This window comes from Eschrichtius robustus, chromosome 14 (genome assembly GCF_028021215.1).
Source record: "Eschrichtius robustus isolate mEscRob2 chromosome 14, mEscRob2.pri, whole genome shotgun sequence".
NCBI classification, from domain to species: domain Eukaryota; kingdom Metazoa; phylum Chordata; class Mammalia; order Artiodactyla; family Eschrichtiidae; genus Eschrichtius; species Eschrichtius robustus.
The window spans coordinates 32688281-32708292 of NC_090837.1; the positions used below are offsets into that span (position 1 = coordinate 32688281).

The window sequence follows — 20012 nt, forward strand, 5'->3', positions numbered from 1 at the left end:
GCCTCACTAGAGCTTAGTAAGAAACTGACAGAAATAGGGTCATGGGAAAGACAGGGTCTCACGCATCCCCTCTGAGCTGCTAGCTTGCCCTCCAGATGGCTCGGTTGGCTTCTGCAGGGTTAGTCCCTCGTCATGTTCAATTTAGAAATCTCCATCTTCCACAGAAAGTTGAGTCTGTATCATTCACTTTTCTCTCCTTATTTTCACATCTTTTTTTTTTCTTGTGGTAAAATATACATAACGTAAAATTTACCATTTAAACCATTTCTAGGTGTACAATTCACTGGCATTAAGTGCATTTACATCGTTGTGCAATCATCGCCACCATGCCTCTCTAGAACTTTTTCATCATCTCATACTGAAACTCTGTCCCCATTAAACAGTAACTCCCCGTCCTCCCTCCCCTCCCCAGCCCCAGTTTTCCGCAATTCTAATTTGGGTCTCGATGAATTCGACTATTCTAGGTAACTCATGTAAGTGGAATCATGCAGTATTTGTCCTTTTGTGTCTGGCTTACTTCATTTAGCATAATAACTCCAGCTTTATCTATGTTGTAGCAGGTATCAAACTTTCATTCCTTTTTAAGGCTGAATAATATTCCCTTGTATCCCAGAGTTTGTTTAGCCATTTATCCGTGGTAGACATCTGGTTTGTTTCCGTCTTTTGGCTACCGTGAATAATGCTTCAATAGACATTGTTTCCAGATATCTGTTGTTGAGTCCCTGCTTTCAGTTCTTGTAGGTATATACCCACAGTGGAGTTGCTGGATCACATGATAATTCTACGTTTCTTTCTGGAGGAACCGCCATCTTGTTTTCCATGCAGCTGCGCAACTTAGCTTCCCACCACATTTTTCTAAATAAACAAAAGCCTTCCTGTATAAGACCTTTGTTCAGATATTGCGTTTTAAAAAAAGCTTTAAATGTGATGATGTGTCAGCTTGATGCCTGACAAATGATAGATGCTCAGTGAAGTTAGAGGTACCTAAAGAAAGATGAGCATCTTCAAATAGCATGTAGACCAAGGTTCCAGGTACTGAGTGAAATCTTGCAAAAACAAAAAATGCTTTCTAATCTCTCTAGGGCTAAAACTATAAACGATTCAGCTAGATTTAGTGAAAGAAACACATAATTATTGTGTCTAGAGGCTGTAAATGTATAACTCACAGGTTAATGTTTAATGGAGTTAGTCAAGTGCAGATTTGCACAGCTTTTCTAGACGGTGTCGCCGGTTGGATTTGTGAGGCTTAATGATTAGGGGCCCGTTTTACTTTCTGAGGTGCAATTGAACTGTTTTCTCACGATGAGGGATGAAAAGAGGGCTGTCAGGCTGTATGCTGCTAACCGTTGCTGGACCTACTGGGCACCCTAGGTCAACGTGAGGACCAAGAGAGGAAGTCAAAAGAAGCTTTCAAATGTTTTCAGCTTTCAAATGTTCTCATTCTCTGGGACTGAGGGAAGAAGGGCAAAGTGTGGGCTTTGGGGCCATGTCGGGGAGACCTGTCCCATCTTCCTGAGGTGGAGAGGGGGTCTGGCCAAAGCTGGAAAGCCCTGCTGGGCCTCCGTGTTTTCTTTCTCACTCACACTGGACCTTTCGGCAAACTCTTGAAGACCCACTGGCTTTTTTCTCTACTTTAGTCTTGGTCTTCGCTGTGTCAACACCACCAGCTCTCACGATTTCCCAGCACCAGCATCCAGTTCCGGCATCCAATCTTTTCATCCCTGGTGACCTGGTAACTCCCTGGTTTAGGGTCTTCGAACGGTCTAGAAGTTTTAAGGTTTCGCAAAGAGCCCTGCCCTGTAGAGAATGGACAGATGGACACCAAGGGGGGAAAACTGCGGTGAGGTGGGGACGGTGGTGTGCTGAATTGGGCGATTGGGATTGACATGTATACACTGATGTGTATAAAATTGATGCCTAATAAGAACCTGCAGTATAAAAAAACAAACAAAACAACTAAAAAAAAAAAAAAAAAAAGAGCCCTGCCCTGTCCGGTCCCCTCCCGTCTTGACACTCAAGCCAACCGGGCCTCCTGCCATGTCCCACGCTCCATGCTCTGGCCCCGCAGGGTCCCACCCCCTGTCCCTCTGACCTCCCTCTCTTTACCTAGACATCTCCTACTCAGTCTCCACCTCTTTCCAGACAAGCCTTCCCTGACCACCCCTTCTCCAGACTAGGCTGGCCCCCGCCAGACACTCTGGCCGCCTTCCGTCCTTCTCCCGGGGGACTTGGCCCACCTCTGTCTCCCCATCAGGGCATCCAGGCCACCCTGACCGTGTCCCCCGCTTCACCGCTGTCTTTGTGGCACCCGCCACGGTCCTGTTCCAAAGCAGATGCTCAATCAGTGTTCACTGAGTGACTCTCCAGTGAAAAGGTGTTAGGGGCGTCCTTGGTCCCAGCGTCCTGTGTCCTGGTGGGGGGAGGAAGGGGAGCTTCTCTGACAGTAACATCTCTGCCGTCTGCCCTCCCCCCCAGGAGAGGGGCAGTCATTTTTCTAACTGGGAGACAAGCTGACTGCATCACTCCGGGGCTCCATCTGTCTCTCTTCCGGGCAGGCAGTTCTCAGGAGGCCCAGGTCCCTGACCCACTGAGCGTGTGTCCACTCAGCCTGTGCCACCAGAGGCAGAGTGTCAGGCTGACCTCTGCAGCCACCGTCGAGACCGCCACCTCCAGCTTTGCTTTCTCCTGGAATGTTGCTGACTTCCTTCCATCTCCACGATGGACTCCCGAGCCTCCTTCCACCTTCGGGAGGGGAAGGAAGGAACGGTATTTACTGCCCCCTCTGTTCCAATGTGAACAAACTGCACTGCACTTGGGGGAAAAGCCCAACGTAATTTCAAAGTCTGAGATGTTGTTCCTGGGTGGAAACCGATGGCTCCGTCTGACCGGTGGTCAGGAGTCGGGGGATGGGAAAGTCGCTCTTTGCATTTCCCAGGTCCTAGAATGGCCGGTAACTGCGTTTCGCAGCGGGTTTATCTCATTCTTGGGGCTCAGCTGTCACCCGGCACCTACAGGTGGGGGAAAGCAGTGAAGATCCCCACAAAGGGCATTTGGTGACCTGCCTGACTGTGCTTTTGAGGTCCTTCCAACTCACCTCCCACAAAACCTAGCAAAATCTTCCCAGAACCCTTGGTGAAATTGAACTTTGGGAGCAATTCTACAGGGAGATCCATGGAGACTAGGAACGGAAACCAGCCTCTTACTTTCCAGTTTTGATTCTTAATGTAGTGCAACACGTAGCCTTTGAGATAATCCCCCTAGTCATCCTGAGATGGAACCAGTGGCTCACGGACCATGGGACAGCTTATCGTGGGCTCTTTTTGAAATAACTTTTCTAGTTGATGAGAAACAGAACTCCTTCTGAAGGGGTTTTAAGTACCCCTTTCCCACCTTCAGGTAACTGGTCCTGGTTCCCCTTTACTTCTGTGATGGGCCCCTCTCTCTGCCCTTCCTTCCTTGTTCATCAGCTTTCTCACCCTGGCTTTTCCTCAGTGTCCACTTGAAGAATCTGAGCTTGCTTCCAAAGTGAGCCTTCCTTGACTTCCTGAGACACGAAGCTTAAGAATTTTCAGGAAAAAAACCTGCTTGCTCTAAATTTGCCATTACAAGTAGCCAGTCCCTCCTGCCCTCAGTAAAAAGAACAAGCAAGAAGAAAAGTAAGGGGGGGAAAGAGACTGGATTCTGACATGTTTATCCCGCACTTCTATTGACAGCAGCAAATTTAAAGAGAAACAAACCTATTTTATTCCACACTTCTCTTCTCATTCATGAAGCTATTTCCTTTTGTCTGTTAATTTTGTATACTTGTCCTAAAACGAGGCAATAATAGTAAAAACAGCCACTAAAATCGAATAGAAATGACATTTCAAGATCATTGCCCGTAAGAGATTTACCTAAAATGTGTATCCCACGGATCCTACGTGCCAAGTGAACGTCCAAGCCCCAAACTTCTCTTGTTCTGCCGAGTGTTTGTTGCTACTTTACATGATTATCAATTGATTAGTTAGTTCAGTGATCCATACTCTGTAAAACCAGAAGGGAGTCATAGCTGCATTAGTAATTAGACTTCCAGTAAATAGTTATTTCTTTATTTTGAGTAATAAACATTAGCTCAGATGATCATTTTGAATCTTATTGTCTGATAATATCCTAAGAAATAACGCTGACAAAGCACAGATTCACCACTTTTATAGGGATAATTGAGCAATATTATTTACCAAATAGACTGAACTCTTTTTTGAAAGTTTAATTTGACTGTTAAAACTAAATCTCTTTTGCCTGTGAGAAGGTCATTCCCATCGGGTAAGAGACAACGATTCTCCATTCACTGTTGCGTTACGGCCTTGGAGGCAGGTAAGTGCTCGTGTGGAGAATTTCCAGCCAGGGGTCCCATGTGGTATCTGGGCCCCTGCAGCTTATGCAGCTGAGCTTTCTGTGGAGAAGAAACACTTTGCTTCCCTGAGCACATCTGAAGCTGGCCCCTGATATTGGAGAATTACGCTCTGTGTATTTTTCTTATCTCTGTGCCTGAGGTGGTTTTAATATATTTAAGGTTGAGGCCCACATGAAAATTCCTGTCTGGATTCCTGTGTAGAAAGCGGTGTTTGGTGTACGTGTGCTTTATTTATGTGGCACTGCTTATGTGCATTCCAGTGATCATTAACAAAGGCCTCTTGGTAAAAAACCCTGATGAAAGTGGATTTGAAAGTGGCTGTATCAGCTGCAGGTTTGGCAAGACCTCAGTGACTCTGAATTTAGTGAAAGCCCTGCATCATCACTTTGTGTTCAGCCAACCTTATATGGAGAGAAAAAGGCACTTTAGTCAACCATGCTAAAAAGCAGCAACAGAAATATCATGGATTTCATTTGGGCAAGGGTTTAAAATTCTATATATTAACAGAGAATTCCTTACTTTTTCTATAGGGGCTGTTAAGACTGGTTTGTCAACACACAATTGGTGAATTAGACTAGCTTGTGTTCATTTGCTTAGGGCTGCCGTAGCACATACCGAAACCTGGGGGCTTAAACAACAGAAATTTATTAGCAAACAGTTCTGGAAGCTGGAAGTCCAAGAGCAAGGTGTTGGCAGGGTTGATTCCTTCTGAGACCTTGGCCGTTGGCTTGCAGATGGCCATTTTCTCACTGTATCCTCACAGGATTGCCCCTATATCTGGGTCCTAATCTTCTCTTCTTAAAAGGACACCAGTCAGATGAGATTAGGGCTCACCCATATGACCTCATTTGACCTTGATTATCTCTTTAAAGACCCTCTCTCCAGATACAGTCACATTCTGAGGTACTAAGGGTTAGGGCTTCAGCCTGTGAATTTTGGGGAGACATAAGTCAGCCAATAACGTGACTTAAGTGAAAACAAATTGCGTTTAGATATTTCATAGCTTCCTCTTCCTCTTTTGCAGATTTATATTTCATAGTCCCTTTCTTGGCTTGTTTCCTGGTCTGCAATTTGGGGACCTAGAGAACCAGTGAGAGACTGTGAGAACAATGCTCAGCTTCATAGCTGAAGGCCTTGATCCCTGGAGGGATGGTCCTGAAGTTTTCCCATTATGGTTGTTCTTCCGCTGGGTTACGTTTTGTTACATGTGACTAAGCTGTCCGTCTAAAAGCTGACAAGGGTTTGACAAAAGTACGAGAACATGGTATTGAAATAATTGCTACTGGTTGAGGTCAGTGGTTTGGAAAACCAGATTGGTACCCACCAGCTGCTCAGCTGGGAGTTTCATTTTTTTTTCCTTGCAATCTGTAGAAGTGTGGTTTACATATTAGTACATGTGAGATCCTGGGAAGATTCTGTAACCTTTCTGTGCCTCGGTTTCCTCATCTGTGAAGTAGGGGAAGTAACAGTACATATTTCATAAGAAGAACGTAGTTGGAAGGGTCTGAAGACTAGTAATTCTAATAAAGGACTTAGCGTTGTCCTTGGCCACAGCAAGCGCTACGTAACATTAGTTTTTGTTCCTTGCATACTCTCCATCCCCTCCCCCCCACACATCCTGGGCTGTCACAACAGAAACTGCAGAGTTAACAGAAACAATTGCCACGGTGCCTGTTTAGACATGAACCCAGTGCCCAAATGAATGTAGGAGTCTTCTTCTGGGGTTACAAAAAGAAAATTCAATGACCTTAGTGTGTGTGTACATTTGGGGGGGTGTATAGTGGATGCTAAGGACTCTGGAGTGAGACCCCTGGTTTCTCATTGGGACCTGCAACTCAGTAGTTTGTCTTTTAACACCTCTAAGCATCAGTTTCCAAATATGTAAAATGGGAACCACAATGACTTGAAACTCATGGGGTTGTTTGGAGTTAAATGGGATGATATACATGAAGTTCTTAGCACACAGGAGGTAAACCTGTTGGTTCTTTCCATTTTCACATGTGAAACTGGAAAACAGAAGGTAAATGCAGTCATTCCATTTGTCAATGACCTTGATTTCCATCCCTCTCAAATGGGCTGCCTGATCATGCCATCTCACTTGGCACCTGCAATTTGTGAAGTCTATTTTAACATATTCCACAGTGGTCCACATGCTCATAGACTTCTCCTTTTATGGTGAAAATAGTTGCAAGGCAGTTGGACAGTGATGAGTGAAGAAGAGGGTGTCCTCCCTCCAGTTAGCTTGGGCATCAGTATGAAAACCAAATGGAAAGCTACTTAGGCCAGATTCCATCATGGTGTTCTGGGACAGTGCTGGAACTTTGCAAAGGTGAAACTAACCTCCCCCAAGCTGCATTAAAAAAAACCCTGATGTTCTTCAGGACTGGTTCTAGAGGAGACAGTAAGATTAATTGCCAGGTATTTCTGAGAAGTGTTTGGTTTTTCAGTAATATTAAAAAATAGTAGACTTTAAAAATATAAATTATGGAATATATGAATTATAAAATTGGGGAAAAGGTTTTTTTTTTTTTAAATAAACTCCCAATAAGAAAAAAATATAATTATGTTCATAGGAGAATGTTCTGGAGATGTTTATGCTAGGACAAAATAGCCTTTGCATTATTTTAATTTTTAAAAAAGTGGTTTAAATCGATGAAGATGGTTCTAGATTTTTAAACATTGGACATTCAGCTCCAGATACAAGCTTTCATAACAGATACACAGTTCCTGATTTTCCTGATTATTGAAATCTGAGAACATTATTTTGCTTTTAATGTGCTTTAGAGAAACAGTGATTGTGTTCTAGAGGAAAATTGCACATGAACATGGGTAGTCAACATTTCACACTTACATCATTTATAGACTAAATTTTATTGGGAGACATTTCTTGTAGGTGAACAGAGTTATTATAATGAGATAAAACCGTCCTTTGCAGGGAATAATTCAGTAAATGAATGTGAAATATTGTGGCTTCAGCTGGGTTAATTTTAAGGGGCTCTTGTGTTGCTAGAATTGCTGAGGGCTAAGATGGGGAGAAGCTTAAAACCAAAAATAAAAAATACAACAAGCCCAGAGGCAATATAGTTGGAATCATCCTGTGTGTAGCCTTTTCACATTGGCTTCTTTCATTTAGCAATATGCATTTAAGTTTACTCGATGTCTTTTTGTGGATTAAGAGTTCATTTTTTAAATCACTGAATAATATTCTGTTGTATGGATGTGTCACACTTCCTTTATCCATTCACCTATGGAAGTTTTCAACTGCTTTGGGTAAATACCAAGGAGTATGATTGCTGGATTGTATGGTGAGACTGTGTTTAATTTTTTAAGAGGTCACCAAACTGTCTTCCCAAGTGGCTGCACCATTTTGCATTCCCACCAGCAACGAATGAGAGTTCCTGTTGCTCCACATCTTCACCAACGTCTGGTGTTGTCAGTGTTCTGGATTTTAACCATCGTGATAAGTGTGTAACGGGCTGACTTTTTTTCTCATATTCAGATGTGTTATCTCCAAATCACTATATGAGAAATACATTTAACACTACTACTAATGAAATATAATACAACTATTATCATTCAGAATCCTGATGGAGAAAGACATTGGAAACAAGAAAACAAGCACTTATGTCAATATTAACACTGTTAATAATAACAATAATAATAATAATAATACAAATTTATTTGTGAGTATTTTTTGAGTTTATTTTGAAGACAGATGCCACCAGGAAAACATTTACAAGGTACATTTCTGATTAACACTTATGAGCAGTTAGCCTCAAGAGCAGTGAGTGACATTGGCCATCATCAGGTGGCAGTGCTCTCAAGAGGCACTTTGGTTTTTGAGCACTTGTTACTGATTTTCGATTGACACTTTTCAATGTCTTTGTTCCAGGTCTTTCAAGTTGCTTATGTCATCATCAAAGCTGCTAATGCCCCTCGGCCTGGAAACTGGATTTTGGAGCATTCTCTGGATGGCATGGAGTTCAGCCCCTGGCAGTACTATGCAGTTAGTGACACGGAATGTTTGACTCATTACAATATCACTCCAAGACGGGGGCCGCCCACTTACAGGGCAGATGACGAAGTGATCTGCACCTCCTATTACTCCAGGCTGGTGCCGCTTGAGCACGGAGAGGTATGGCGCCCCCTGCCGGCCAGGAGGTCTGTTTTTCATCAGTATCACCTCCAGTGACAACCTAGCCATCACAGAGCCAAGAGGAAACACTCAAAATAGAGCTCTCCTGGTACAGATCACAGAGAGCTTTAACTATCTAGCTGCTGTAGTTAAGGTGCCTTTGACTGGTGTCTACTGATGATTAATGCCACCACTGACACATTTTACTTTATTGATTTCTTCCCTTCAGGGAGATCCCTCAACCTTCACTCTGCTGTGATTTAATAACTCCATCAGATCATTCTCAGAGCATCTTTCTCATGACACGAGGGCCGCAAGATTTGTTAAAAATATTAAAGAGAGAGCGAAAATGCTTCTAAAATATAGAGCTCCCGGTTTTCTGTGGGAAGTTCTCCCTGTCCCTGGAGGTGTTGAGGGTTGGAGATGGTTCATGAACTATTCCAGCTCCATGTTCTCCATGCCCGGACTGCACACACATCCTTAAGTCAGAGTGTAATCAAAAACAAGCCATGCCTTGGTAGCATGCCTTGATGAGCTAAAACGACAAAAGCCCTGCAAGTGATTTTCACAGCAGGGACTCTGCAGCAAGCCCTGCATTGTTTCAAGAGCAGAGATGAGAAAATGGGAGTTACAAAGCTTTCTGGCACTTCCCCCCACTCTCCCCAGTCTGTTCATGACATTTAGAATCTGTTTCAGAGAAGCCTGTGGATACATGTTAAAACGCCCTCACCTCACTGGGAGAAGTGGTCCTGTTTAAAAGTTTCCCGCAATCTCTGAGACACTGGAACGAATAACTTCAGTAAACTGGACTTGGGTTGTGATCATGCTGTTCACAAGTGTCAATGAATATCAGACAGATTTCTATAAGAACCCCGTTGTTTGGTTTGATTTTAGATAGTATCTGTAAAGATTATGTCCTGAATGTAAACAATCAGGGCTATTTTTTTGCATGCTTAAAATTGATATTTGTTTATTTTGATGTCTTTATCTCTAGATTCATACATCGCTAGTCAATGGCAGACCAAGCTCTGATGATCTTTCACCCAAGTTGTTGGAATTTACTTCTGCACGATACATCCGCCTGCGCTTGCAGCGCATTCGAACCCTCAATGCCGATCTTATGACCCTCAGCCACCGGGACCCTAGAGACCTCGACCCTATTGTCACAAGACGAGTGAGTGTGACAGGGCTCCTGACCACTGAAAAGTTTATGTTGTTTCAGGGAAATAGACTTTTCCTCCCAAGTTGGCCTTTTTTCTTATTTTTGTTGAAGATCGTTAGTTATGCTTTGTTAAAAATGCCACCTTTAAACGAGGTTATGGTTCTGACGTGGTGCCCTCAGGTCCCCCTGTCCCCACCCATCCCATAACGCCATCATGCAGCAGATGCAGTGGTCATTTCTTCACGTTCTAATCTGGCTCTACATCTGATCAAGCAAGTGAGAATGGCTGGGGGTTTTTTTCCCACTTAAAAGAAAATTTTAAAGTTTGAGATATAAGCTACATCCAGGAAAACGTACATATTTTCAGTGTATAGTAAACGTATAAGGCTTGTGGCGACAAACGTTTCCAAATCCCTTGGATAAAGTAGGAGTGGGATTTACTGAGTTACAGGATAGCTATGTGTTTAATTTTTAGGAATTTTCTAAGCCTTATCAAAAGCAGCTGTGTCGTTTTACAGACCAGCAGTGTGTGAGGGCTCTGGGTACACTGCACACTTTCACACACTGGGGCGTCGGTCACTGCCACCTCAGCCGTGCTGATGTGCATGTGGTGGCATCTCCTCGGGGTAATTAATTTGTATTTCCCTGATGACTGATGTTGAGCATGTACTTATTTGTATCTGATGACATTTCTATCCATTTTTAAATTGGGTTATCTGTCTCCTTATTCCTGAGTTATAAAAGATCTCTATATATTCTGTGTAGAAGTCCTTTGTCGGATGTGTCTATACTGCAAATCCCTTCTCTCTGCCCTGGCTTGTCTCTTGCTTATCCACTTTCCTAGCTATGACTTCTGAGGAGTAGATGGTTTAATTTCGAGAAAGTCCAGTTTATCGTTTTTCTTTTATAGTTAGTGCTTTCTATTCCTCTCTGAAAAATATTTGCTTATCGCAAGTTTACAAAAATATTTTCCGATGCTTTCTTGTAATAGCTTTATAGTTTCAGCTTTCACATCTATTACCCTTTTCTTGTTAATTTTTGTATTTGGTGTGAGGTAGAGGCGAAGGTTCTTTTTTCCCCACGTGTATATACAATTGTTCCAGCACCATGTGTTGAAAATACTTTCCTTTCTCCCTTTAAATTGTTTTGGTGCCCTGTTGAAAATTACTTGACCTTATTATCGTGGGTGCGTTTCTGGACTCTATACTGTCCCAATGATCTATTTGTCTATCCTTATGCCAATAACAGTCTTTCTTGATTACTGCAGTAAATCTTGAAGTCAGGTACCATAATAGTCCAACTCAGTCCTTTTTCAAGATGGGTTAGGCTGTTCCAAGTTCATCGTGTTTCCTTATAAGTTTTAGAATCAGTTTGTCAATTAATACCAAAAAGAAAGAAGGAAAGAAAGAAAGAAAGGAGAAAGAAAGAAAGACAGGAAGAAAGAAATCCTGCTAAGACTTTCATTGGGATTCCATTGATTCCGTAGATCAATTTAGAAGGAATTTTGGAAGACATTTTGACAATATTGGATCATCTAGCCCATGAATGTGCTATACCTCCCCACTTATCTCTGTCTTCTTAAGGTCCTCTTGGCAATGATCTATTATTTGTTTATTTGTCCATCTTTTGTTCAGTTTATTTTTAAGTATTTCATGTTTTTGAATATTAGTGTTAATAGTTTTCTTTCTAACATTTATTTTCCATTTGTTCATTGCTAGTATACAGAAGTACAATTCATTTTTGTTGATTGAGACATTGCCAAATTCACATATTCTAGTAGTTTTTGATAGATTTTCTATGTACACAATCATGTCATCTACACATAATGACAGTTTAGTCTTACTGTGCACTCTGTTTGCTTTTGACTTATTTTTTCTTGCATTATTGAACTGCCTGGCGCCTCCCGTAGAATGTTGAATAGAAATAGTAAGAGCAGATTTTAAGAGGAAAGCACTTAATCTTTCACTGTTAGCTCTAGGTTTTCCATAGACACGCCTTCATTAGACTGAAGAAGTTCTCTTCTACTTCTGGTTTGCTGAGTTTTTTTTTAATGATGGTGTTGCCTTCTGTAAAATGCTTTTTGTGCATCTAATGAAATGATCATATGATTTTTCTCCTTTATTCTGTTAATGTGGTGATTTACATTTATTGATATTTTTGTGTTATATTAACTCTGCACCCATGGGATAAATCCTACTTGGTCATGAGTTATTCCTTTTTTATATAGGGCTGTATTCAATTTAGGAATATTTTTAGGGTTTTCAGTAACATGGGTTTTGAATATGACTGCCTCGGTTTAAGATGCAGCCAAGTTGAGAAATTCTTTTTAAACTCCTTTGGTTTCTGTTGATGAGCTAATTTGAACATTGTTTACATTAATTGAACATAAATATTTTATTTATATTTACTTGTGCATGAAATATAGTTTAAAATGTATATCTGTGTTTTTGGTTATCAGTAACAACTGAGATATTTGTTGGAGTGCCAACGTTTTCTTCTCACTGAAATAGAAGAGGTTTTAATTTTTGCTTGTAACTTTCTTTTCCCTTAGTATTACTATTCAATAAAAGACATTTCTGTTGGAGGAATGTGTATTTGTTATGGCCATGCTAGTAGCTGCCCATGGGATGAAACTATAAAGGTGAGTTGTAGTATTTCACATTTTACTAAAAATTCAAAATAGCAGTTGTAGCTATAATGTTTGCATTGCTCTTTTTGCACTTGCATTCAAGGCATGTGTTGAAAGTTATAAAATCAAGCCACAAAAAAAGATTTTCAGATAATTTAACTGGTTTAATCTTTTTAAACAATTTAATTTTGTGTTGGTTGGAGAATATGTTTCTAATTAAATTCTTTCCATAAATATTTTTTTTGGAGGGGGGGTAAAAAAAAAAGTAACGTAAAATTTAACCATTTTAATCGTTTTAAAGTGTGCAATTCAGTGGCCTTTTGAATTTTGAAGCTCTTCTCTATAAGATAGTCAAGTGAAAATCACGTGCAGTTAGAAATTATGTTTATACTTTTTAAAAGAAGGATTCCCCTCCTTCTGACTTCTCCTCTTTCTTTTTTTGTGGTGCTAAATCAAGGTAAAATAAAGTTTCCCTGTTTTAGCATAGTATTAAGTGAAGAAGATAGCATCCTCTTTTCTTCTTTTAAAAACTTACATGAAGTTACTTCTTATTTTTTCCCAATCTTCGTAATAATTTAACTCCTGAATAGGATTTTTATTTTTTAAAATTTTTGTTTATTTATTTTTGGCTGCGTTGGGTCTTCATTGCTGCACACGGGCTTTCTCTAGTTGCGGTGAGCAGGGGCTACTCTTCCTTGCGGTGCGCGGGCTTCTCATTGCGGTGGCTTCTCTTGTTGCGGAGCACAGGCTCTAGGCACACGGGCTTCAGTAGTTGGGGCACGTGGGCTCAGTAGTTGTGGCTTGTGGTCTCAGTAGTTGTGGGTCATGGGCTCTAGAGCACAGGCTCAGTAGTTGTGGCGCAGGGGCTTAGTTGCTCCGTGGCATGTGGGATCTTCCCGGACCAGGGATCGAACCTGTGTCCCCTGCATTGGCAGGCGGATTCTTAACCACTGTACCACCAGGGAAGCCTAGGATTTTTATTATTGCTGAAAAACAGAGATGAATATCAAGAAAGTTACTAGTAGGAGCTTCCAAACCTTTCAGGTCAATGTGTCTCTTTTGAAAAGCTTTTTTTGTTAAGCCATATATTAGTTTTAGTTTATGCCTTCTCACTTCTGTTTGTAACCAGGTCATATGTTTATTTTTTTTCTCTAAAAATTAAATGCCGGTTTGCTTGATTGTAAGCTCTTGCTGTGTATTTGACTATGATGGATTCTTCCTAAATAAAATTAAGAAAAACGTACAGGTAAATTTTCAGATGCAATTTTATATCCCTTACTGTCTAGAAATTCCAGTGTCAGTGTGAACATAACACGTGTGGTGACAGCTGCAATCGGTGTTGTCCTGGGTACCATCAGCAGCCCTGGAGGCCCGGCACTGTTTCTTCTGGTAACACGTGTGAAGGTAAGGTCACTGAGAATTGCAAGGATATAAAGTTTTCCCCCTTCATATGCTTCAGTTTATGGTGACTTAACATTTGTAATTAGTAAATAACTGGTTTTCTTAGATATTCAAGTAGTTCACATAGAGGCAGACTACCTTAATAAAATTTAAAGGATTGAGACCCGAATGCATTGATTATCAATTTGCTATTTCTCTAAGATTCCGCTTCCCATATATTAATTTATTCTTTATAAATTTGGATTTAAATTTTAAATAGGCAATATATTCACAAGGTTCCAATATCTACAGTATATAAAAGTATATTTATATATTTCTGTCTCCATCCTTCCTACTTTTTATGATTTCCTGGTAGGTTCTTCCTGAAATGTTTATGCAAGTAAAGCATAAGTTAATATATTCCTACACGTCACACTGTTCGTACACAGAACCTGATGCGCTATGCGTGTCATTCTATGCATTACTTTTATATTTAACAATATATCTTAAACAAAATATCTCCATATTAACACTATGAAATGCTGTTTTAAAAACAGTTGCACTGAACTCCATTATATGGATGTAACATAATCAAAACGGCTACCTACCCGTGGTGTTTTGCTTGTTACAAGTCCTTTGTTAACACAAGCAATGGTGCAGTGATTCACCTTTGTCATTGACAAGTGAGCAAGTGCTTCTGCAAGATATGATCCCAGAAGACAGGTTGATGAATCAAGTGGATATGCATACGTATAATTCGGATAGCTACTCCCCAACGCCTCCGAAAGATTGTTACTAAAATGACTTCTATAATTTTAATTTAATTTATAGTCATCAAAGTTTACTAAAGGAGGGAAGGCTTTTCTTTATCTAGGACACGGTATCTGTATTAATTGAGATGTTAAAATATTCTCCTAGAATGCAATTGCCACAATAAAGCCAAAGACTGTTACTATGATGAAAATGTGGCGAATCAGAAGAGAAGTCTGAATACTGCCGGACAGTTCAGAGGAGGAGGGGTTTGCATCGATTGCCTGCAGAAAACCATGGGCATCAACTGTGAAACCTGCGTGGATGGGTATTACAGACCACACAGGGTAAGAGCGCCTCAACTGTTGCCCAGCTTTGCGGTAGAAAAGACATTCAGGCCGCCACGCATCAGCCTCAGTATTGAAGACATTTCCTTTTGCAACATTTCATCTGTATTCTTATAATATGCTGGTAGTGTTCTTCAGATATCAATTTCCTGCTCTGTCCGTCCTGTTTTCTTGCTCAGAGTAGGATGTTCACCACTGTTACTTAACTTGAACTGTGGGTCAACTGGCTACATCATCTCAGAGTTTTGTGATACTAAGTGTCCATGTGGAGAGTCAGCCAATAACTAAAGCAGCTGTATCTTGCCCGTAGGAAGTGCTCACTCCTCAGTTGACACCATATGTAGCTGTCACGGGAATCCCACGGTGGATAAGTCATAGGAGAGGCTTCTACATGTCTCCAAGAGACGGCAGAGTGAGGGGAAGGGTAGCAGTGATAATGAAGAAGGATGACACTTTACTAGTGACGCCAGCTGCTGTCACTGTCAAAAAGATGTTTGCACGTTTCTTCTGGCTTGACCTGCACCCCCTGGGTACACAGAATCATTGTGATAGTCACATCTTGGATAAAAAGTCAATACCTTGTCATTGGTATTACTCTCAATGTTAATACTAATATTGCTGTTATTTCTAGCGAGATAATCTAGGGCAACCTCTGCCTTTCAGGTGTCTCCTTATGAGGACAACCCTTGTCATCCCTGTGACTGTGACCCTCTGGGGTCCCTCAGTTCTGTCTGTATTAAGAATGACCTTCATTCTGACTTACACAGAGGTGAGTACTTGATTCATTTTTGTGCTTGTAATTGATTTGTGTGTGTGTGTGTGTAAGATTTGTACCTAGTGAGACTGTTACCATTGTGTAATAATTTGGTGGTATGATTCTCTATTGATTCTTTCGCTCACCAAATATTTACTAAGCACGTACTAGGTGTCAGGCAGTTTTCTAGGACCTAGGAACATATATATCCTCAAACAAGATGACCAAGGTCCCTGCTCACAAGCAGACACTAAACGAACAAGTACATAAATAATATAAAGCCAGGTAGGAATCAGTGCCCTGGGCATAAAGCAAAATTAGGAATCGTGATGGGAGGGAGGTAGAGGGTGGAGATGGCAATGTTGGGGCGATGAAATGACATTTGAGAGGTTAGTTAGCATTTGACGAAAGAAGAAATAAGACTCGGTTTCAAGTCATACGTGGAACAGTAAATAGCAATCACTCTATTTAGCGCTCAGAAGACATGCAGAGCCTTTAGCATACATCCTCCCACAAAGCAAGCAAATCCCCCAGTTAACTTTGTAAATGTCAGTGTTCTTTCCATTTCAAAAACTGGCAAATGGACTTGCAAATACCAGAGTCTCCGGAAGAGGTTGCATGTGTCCAGAGACCCCTGTGACCCCCTCCAGTGCTCCGCCACTAGCAGTGAAAATGGATATTGATCATCAGGGAGGGATGTGCCTCTGCGGGCCCTGCTGACAAGGGGGAGGGTAAATTGCAGCAGGGAGTTGATTCTTACCCGCCACTCGTGATGAGATGCTGATGACGATGACAATCACCCTTGATTGGGTTCACTTTAGAATATATATCATTTCAACTTTAAATCGTAGCAAATAAAAATTATTTTACCCAATTTATAGGCAAGGCAACTGTAGCTCAGAATACGTAAGAAACTTGGCCAAGAGTACACAGCTTTCAAAGCTGGCATTAGAAGCAAAGACAGTGCTCATTGCCTTCCACCACTGGCTTCTGTGCTTTAAAAAAAAAAAAAAAGCTTGATTTTGTGATATGATTGACTGCCGTACGGTACACCCATTTCAAGTGTACGGTTCGTTGTGTTTCGGCATATGCATGGGTGCAGCCATCACCACAGTCCAATATTGGTACATTTTCATCTCCCCATAAAGAAACCCCTTACCCATTGGCAGTTGTTGCCTGTTTTCCTCCATCCCTTTGCCCCAACTCCAAGCTCTAGACAGCCACTGATCTAATTTTTCTCTAGAGATTTGCTTATTCTGGCCATTTCATATAAATAGAACCATACAGTATGTGGTCTTTAGTGACTGGCTTCTTTCGCTGAGCATAATGTTTTCAAGGTTCATCCATGTAGCACGTGTCAGTACTTCAGTCCTTTTGATTGCTGAATAATACTCCATTGTATGCATATTTAACTTATCCACTCGTCGGTTGATGAATATTTGGGTTGTTTTGACTTTTTGTCTACTGTGAATAATGCTGCTACAAACATTTATGTATAAGTTTTTGGGAGGATGTATGTTTCCATTTTTCTTGGCTAAATACTTAGGTATGGCATTGCTGGATCTTATGGTAACACTATGCTTAGCATTTTGAAGAAGTACTAAATGGTTTTCCAAAGCTTCTGCACCATTTTACATTCCCACCAGCCTCTGTGCTTTCCATCTCTCTTTTCTTTCTTTAAACCAGGAGTTGTCAAACTATGGTCTGTGGGCCATATCTGGCACCACTGATTTTTATAAATAAAGTTTTATTGGAACAGAGCTATACCCATCTGTTTATGTATTATCTGTGGCTGCTCTCAAGCAATACGGGCAAAGTTGAATAGTTGCAACAGAGACTCTGGCCGGAAAGCCTAAAATATTTACTCTCTGGCCCTTTACAGAAATAGTTGGCCAACCCCTGCTTTAAACCTCTTTTACCTTCCTGTTGGGTCATTTTGCCATTTTTCTTCGCAGGGAAGTGGCCGGGTCAGTGTCCCTGCAAGGAAGGTTACGCGGGAGAAAAATGTGATCGCTGCCAGTTTGGTTATAAGGGTTACCCTGCGTGTGTGCCCTGTGACTGTAACCCAGCCGGCAGCGTGAATGAGGAACCCTGCTCCGAGGCTTGTCTCTGTAAGGTATGTGCGGAGGTTAAAGCTGCCCCCGAGTTTCCTTTGAGGCTTCCTGAAAATGGGATACATTTCATTGGCTCAGATGATCAGGTCCTAAGCAAAGGATCGAGGTGTAAGTGCCCTTCCCCCGAGCCTTCCTGAGAAGCATGACATTATGTCACAGCGAACTGGCCACAGAATATGTCCTTGGACTTAGATGGGCACCTGATTTTCTTTTTTGGTGCCTTCTGGGCGATGGCCAGATACTCCAGAAGTATTTCTGTGACTTGCTGGTTGAAACCAAATACTGCTTTTCTTAGGCCTGGGCCTAATGCCTCTTCTATGACATCCTTTTTAAACTTTATGTTTAGAGGAGAACGAAGTAAACACTACATTTCTAAGAACATTAATTAAAGGCAGATGGATTATTTTGGACTTCTCTTAAAAAGGAATTGAACAATGATAAGAAGTGCATGAATCTGGTGTCAGGGAGGCGTTTTTTGGCTATCTGACACTAGTAACCATCTCCCCCCGTAATTCAGCAGACTTCCGGCTGTGTCTTGTGCTTCTTCCCATGTAAGCAGAGTCTTAGGCACGTTACATATGATGGAAAATTATCTCGAGCATTTATTAACAAGACAATTACATAGTCCTCTTCAGATTTTAAAATGCTTGAAAGATCAGCAAACATAGAAGATGTAAAACAAAACAACACGAAAAAGCCATTTAAATATAAGGACCAAGCTCTAAGATCCCTAGCCTCAGTCTTGACTACAAAATCAAATGATAAGTATTTCAGACTATCTGGAAATCGTGGCATCCTGAGGCTTCTCATTGACTTTGAGTGTCTTTCTGTTTACCTGTGTCTCTGGATCACCAGACATCTTTCTTGCTAATGTCATGTTAATGTCATTTTAGTCTGTCTACCTATTGGTTTCAAAAGCTAATTTTTTACTCCAATTTGCAGGAGAATGTTGAGGGGAAACATTGTGATCGATGCAAACCGGGATTCTATAACTTGGAGGAAAGGAACCCCCAGGGCTGCTCGGAATGCTTCTGCTTTGGTGTCTCTGACGTTTGCGACAGCCTCTCCTGGCCCATCAGTCAGGTGGGGGCATCTTTTGAGAGCCAGGAGCTGTGTTAGAAAGTGATGAGGCTGGCTTTTCTGTAACACCACTCTCATCCTTTGGACCGACGTCGGCGTGGATCAAAGGCTACCCACTTACCAAAGTGTCACTAAAATTCCTAGGTCATGTGTGTGTTCCCTCATACATTTTCCTATGGAAGCAATAGGATGCTGCGGCTTTGCAGAATGCATCGTGTGTAAATTTCTTCTGTAGGGAAATGCGTGGAGCTGTGGGGTCAGATCTTACCCCACCAGCCCCACCCCGGTCTCAGGCCGGGAAGCACAGCAGGACCTGGGGACACGCAGAATTTTCTAGCTCGAAGAAGCAGGCGAGGTGGGAACGCAGCAGGTGGCACAGTTTATGAGGAGAGGCAGGGCACTCCATTTGTTTGGGGAATCGAGAATTCGGGGGGAACGAGTTCAGGGTGGGTGCTGAGTGGGTTCTAGGGAGGACAGAGTGATGGCTGGAGGTTAGGGCTATTCCCTGACCCTCCCTCCTCCCCTCCCTCCTCCCTCCTTACCGGCGTCTGGGGAGGGGGGATTCGGATCAGTACTTGAGAATGGGGTGCGTTCCTGTGGGTGATCTCCTGTCATCTCTCCGTAGGTGACAAAATGGGAGGATAGGATCTGGAGGTTGTTTTATACAGTTTTTGGCATTTGGCTAGGAAGCAGGGGGCAACAACGAAGTCAGAGTTAGCCAGAGACACTGTGTTCAATGCGTTTATTGAGTTCTTTGCTGTTTTTTAATCTAAGATATATACCCGTGGCCTTTACAGTTTTGCTCATTATTTGCTTCTAATTGACCTGGGTTTGGGGGACATGTGACTCGTTCTCAGGTTTTCCGGGTCCTTTGACGAGAGCAAGGGCCACCATGTGTTAGCTCCGTCCTCGCCGAGCTTTCTGGGTCTGTCCCTTCACGGTGAAGATACTAACGCTGGGCTGGGTGAAACCTAAGGTGACTTCGATTTCATGTTCTAAAATTCTTGGATCTTTTTTAAGGTGAAAGATATGTCCGGCTGGCTGGTCACCGACTTGGTCAGTTCCAACCAGCTCCGGTCCCAGCAGGACGCGCTGGGCGGGCGTCACCAGATCAGCATCAACAGCTCGGCGGTGGTGCAGGGGCTGACCTCCCAGTATTACTGGTCGGCCCCGGAAGCCTACCTGGGAAACAAGGTACTTCCAGGGCCGGCGTCTGGGGCAGAGATCTCAGAGCACATTAAGGAAGAACTTGTGTTGGCTTTTCAAGT

At 42.0% G+C, this 20012-nt stretch overlaps 1 protein-coding gene across 1 annotated transcript in view; it reads left to right on the forward strand.

Moving 5' to 3' along the window:
- The window catches only part of LAMA1 (laminin subunit alpha 1), a 145490-nt gene that overhangs the window by 38653 nt on the left and 86825 nt on the right, over window positions 1-20012 (forward strand). Inside the window, 9 exon segments of the mRNA XM_068562441.1 lie at window positions 8286-8528; window positions 9523-9702; window positions 12242-12331; window positions 13606-13723; window positions 14618-14796; window positions 15460-15565; window positions 17506-17666; window positions 18607-18747; window positions 19765-19938. Coding sequence (XP_068418542.1) covers window positions 8286-8528; window positions 9523-9702; window positions 12242-12331; window positions 13606-13723; window positions 14618-14796; window positions 15460-15565; window positions 17506-17666; window positions 18607-18747; window positions 19765-19938 — 1392 coding nt within the window.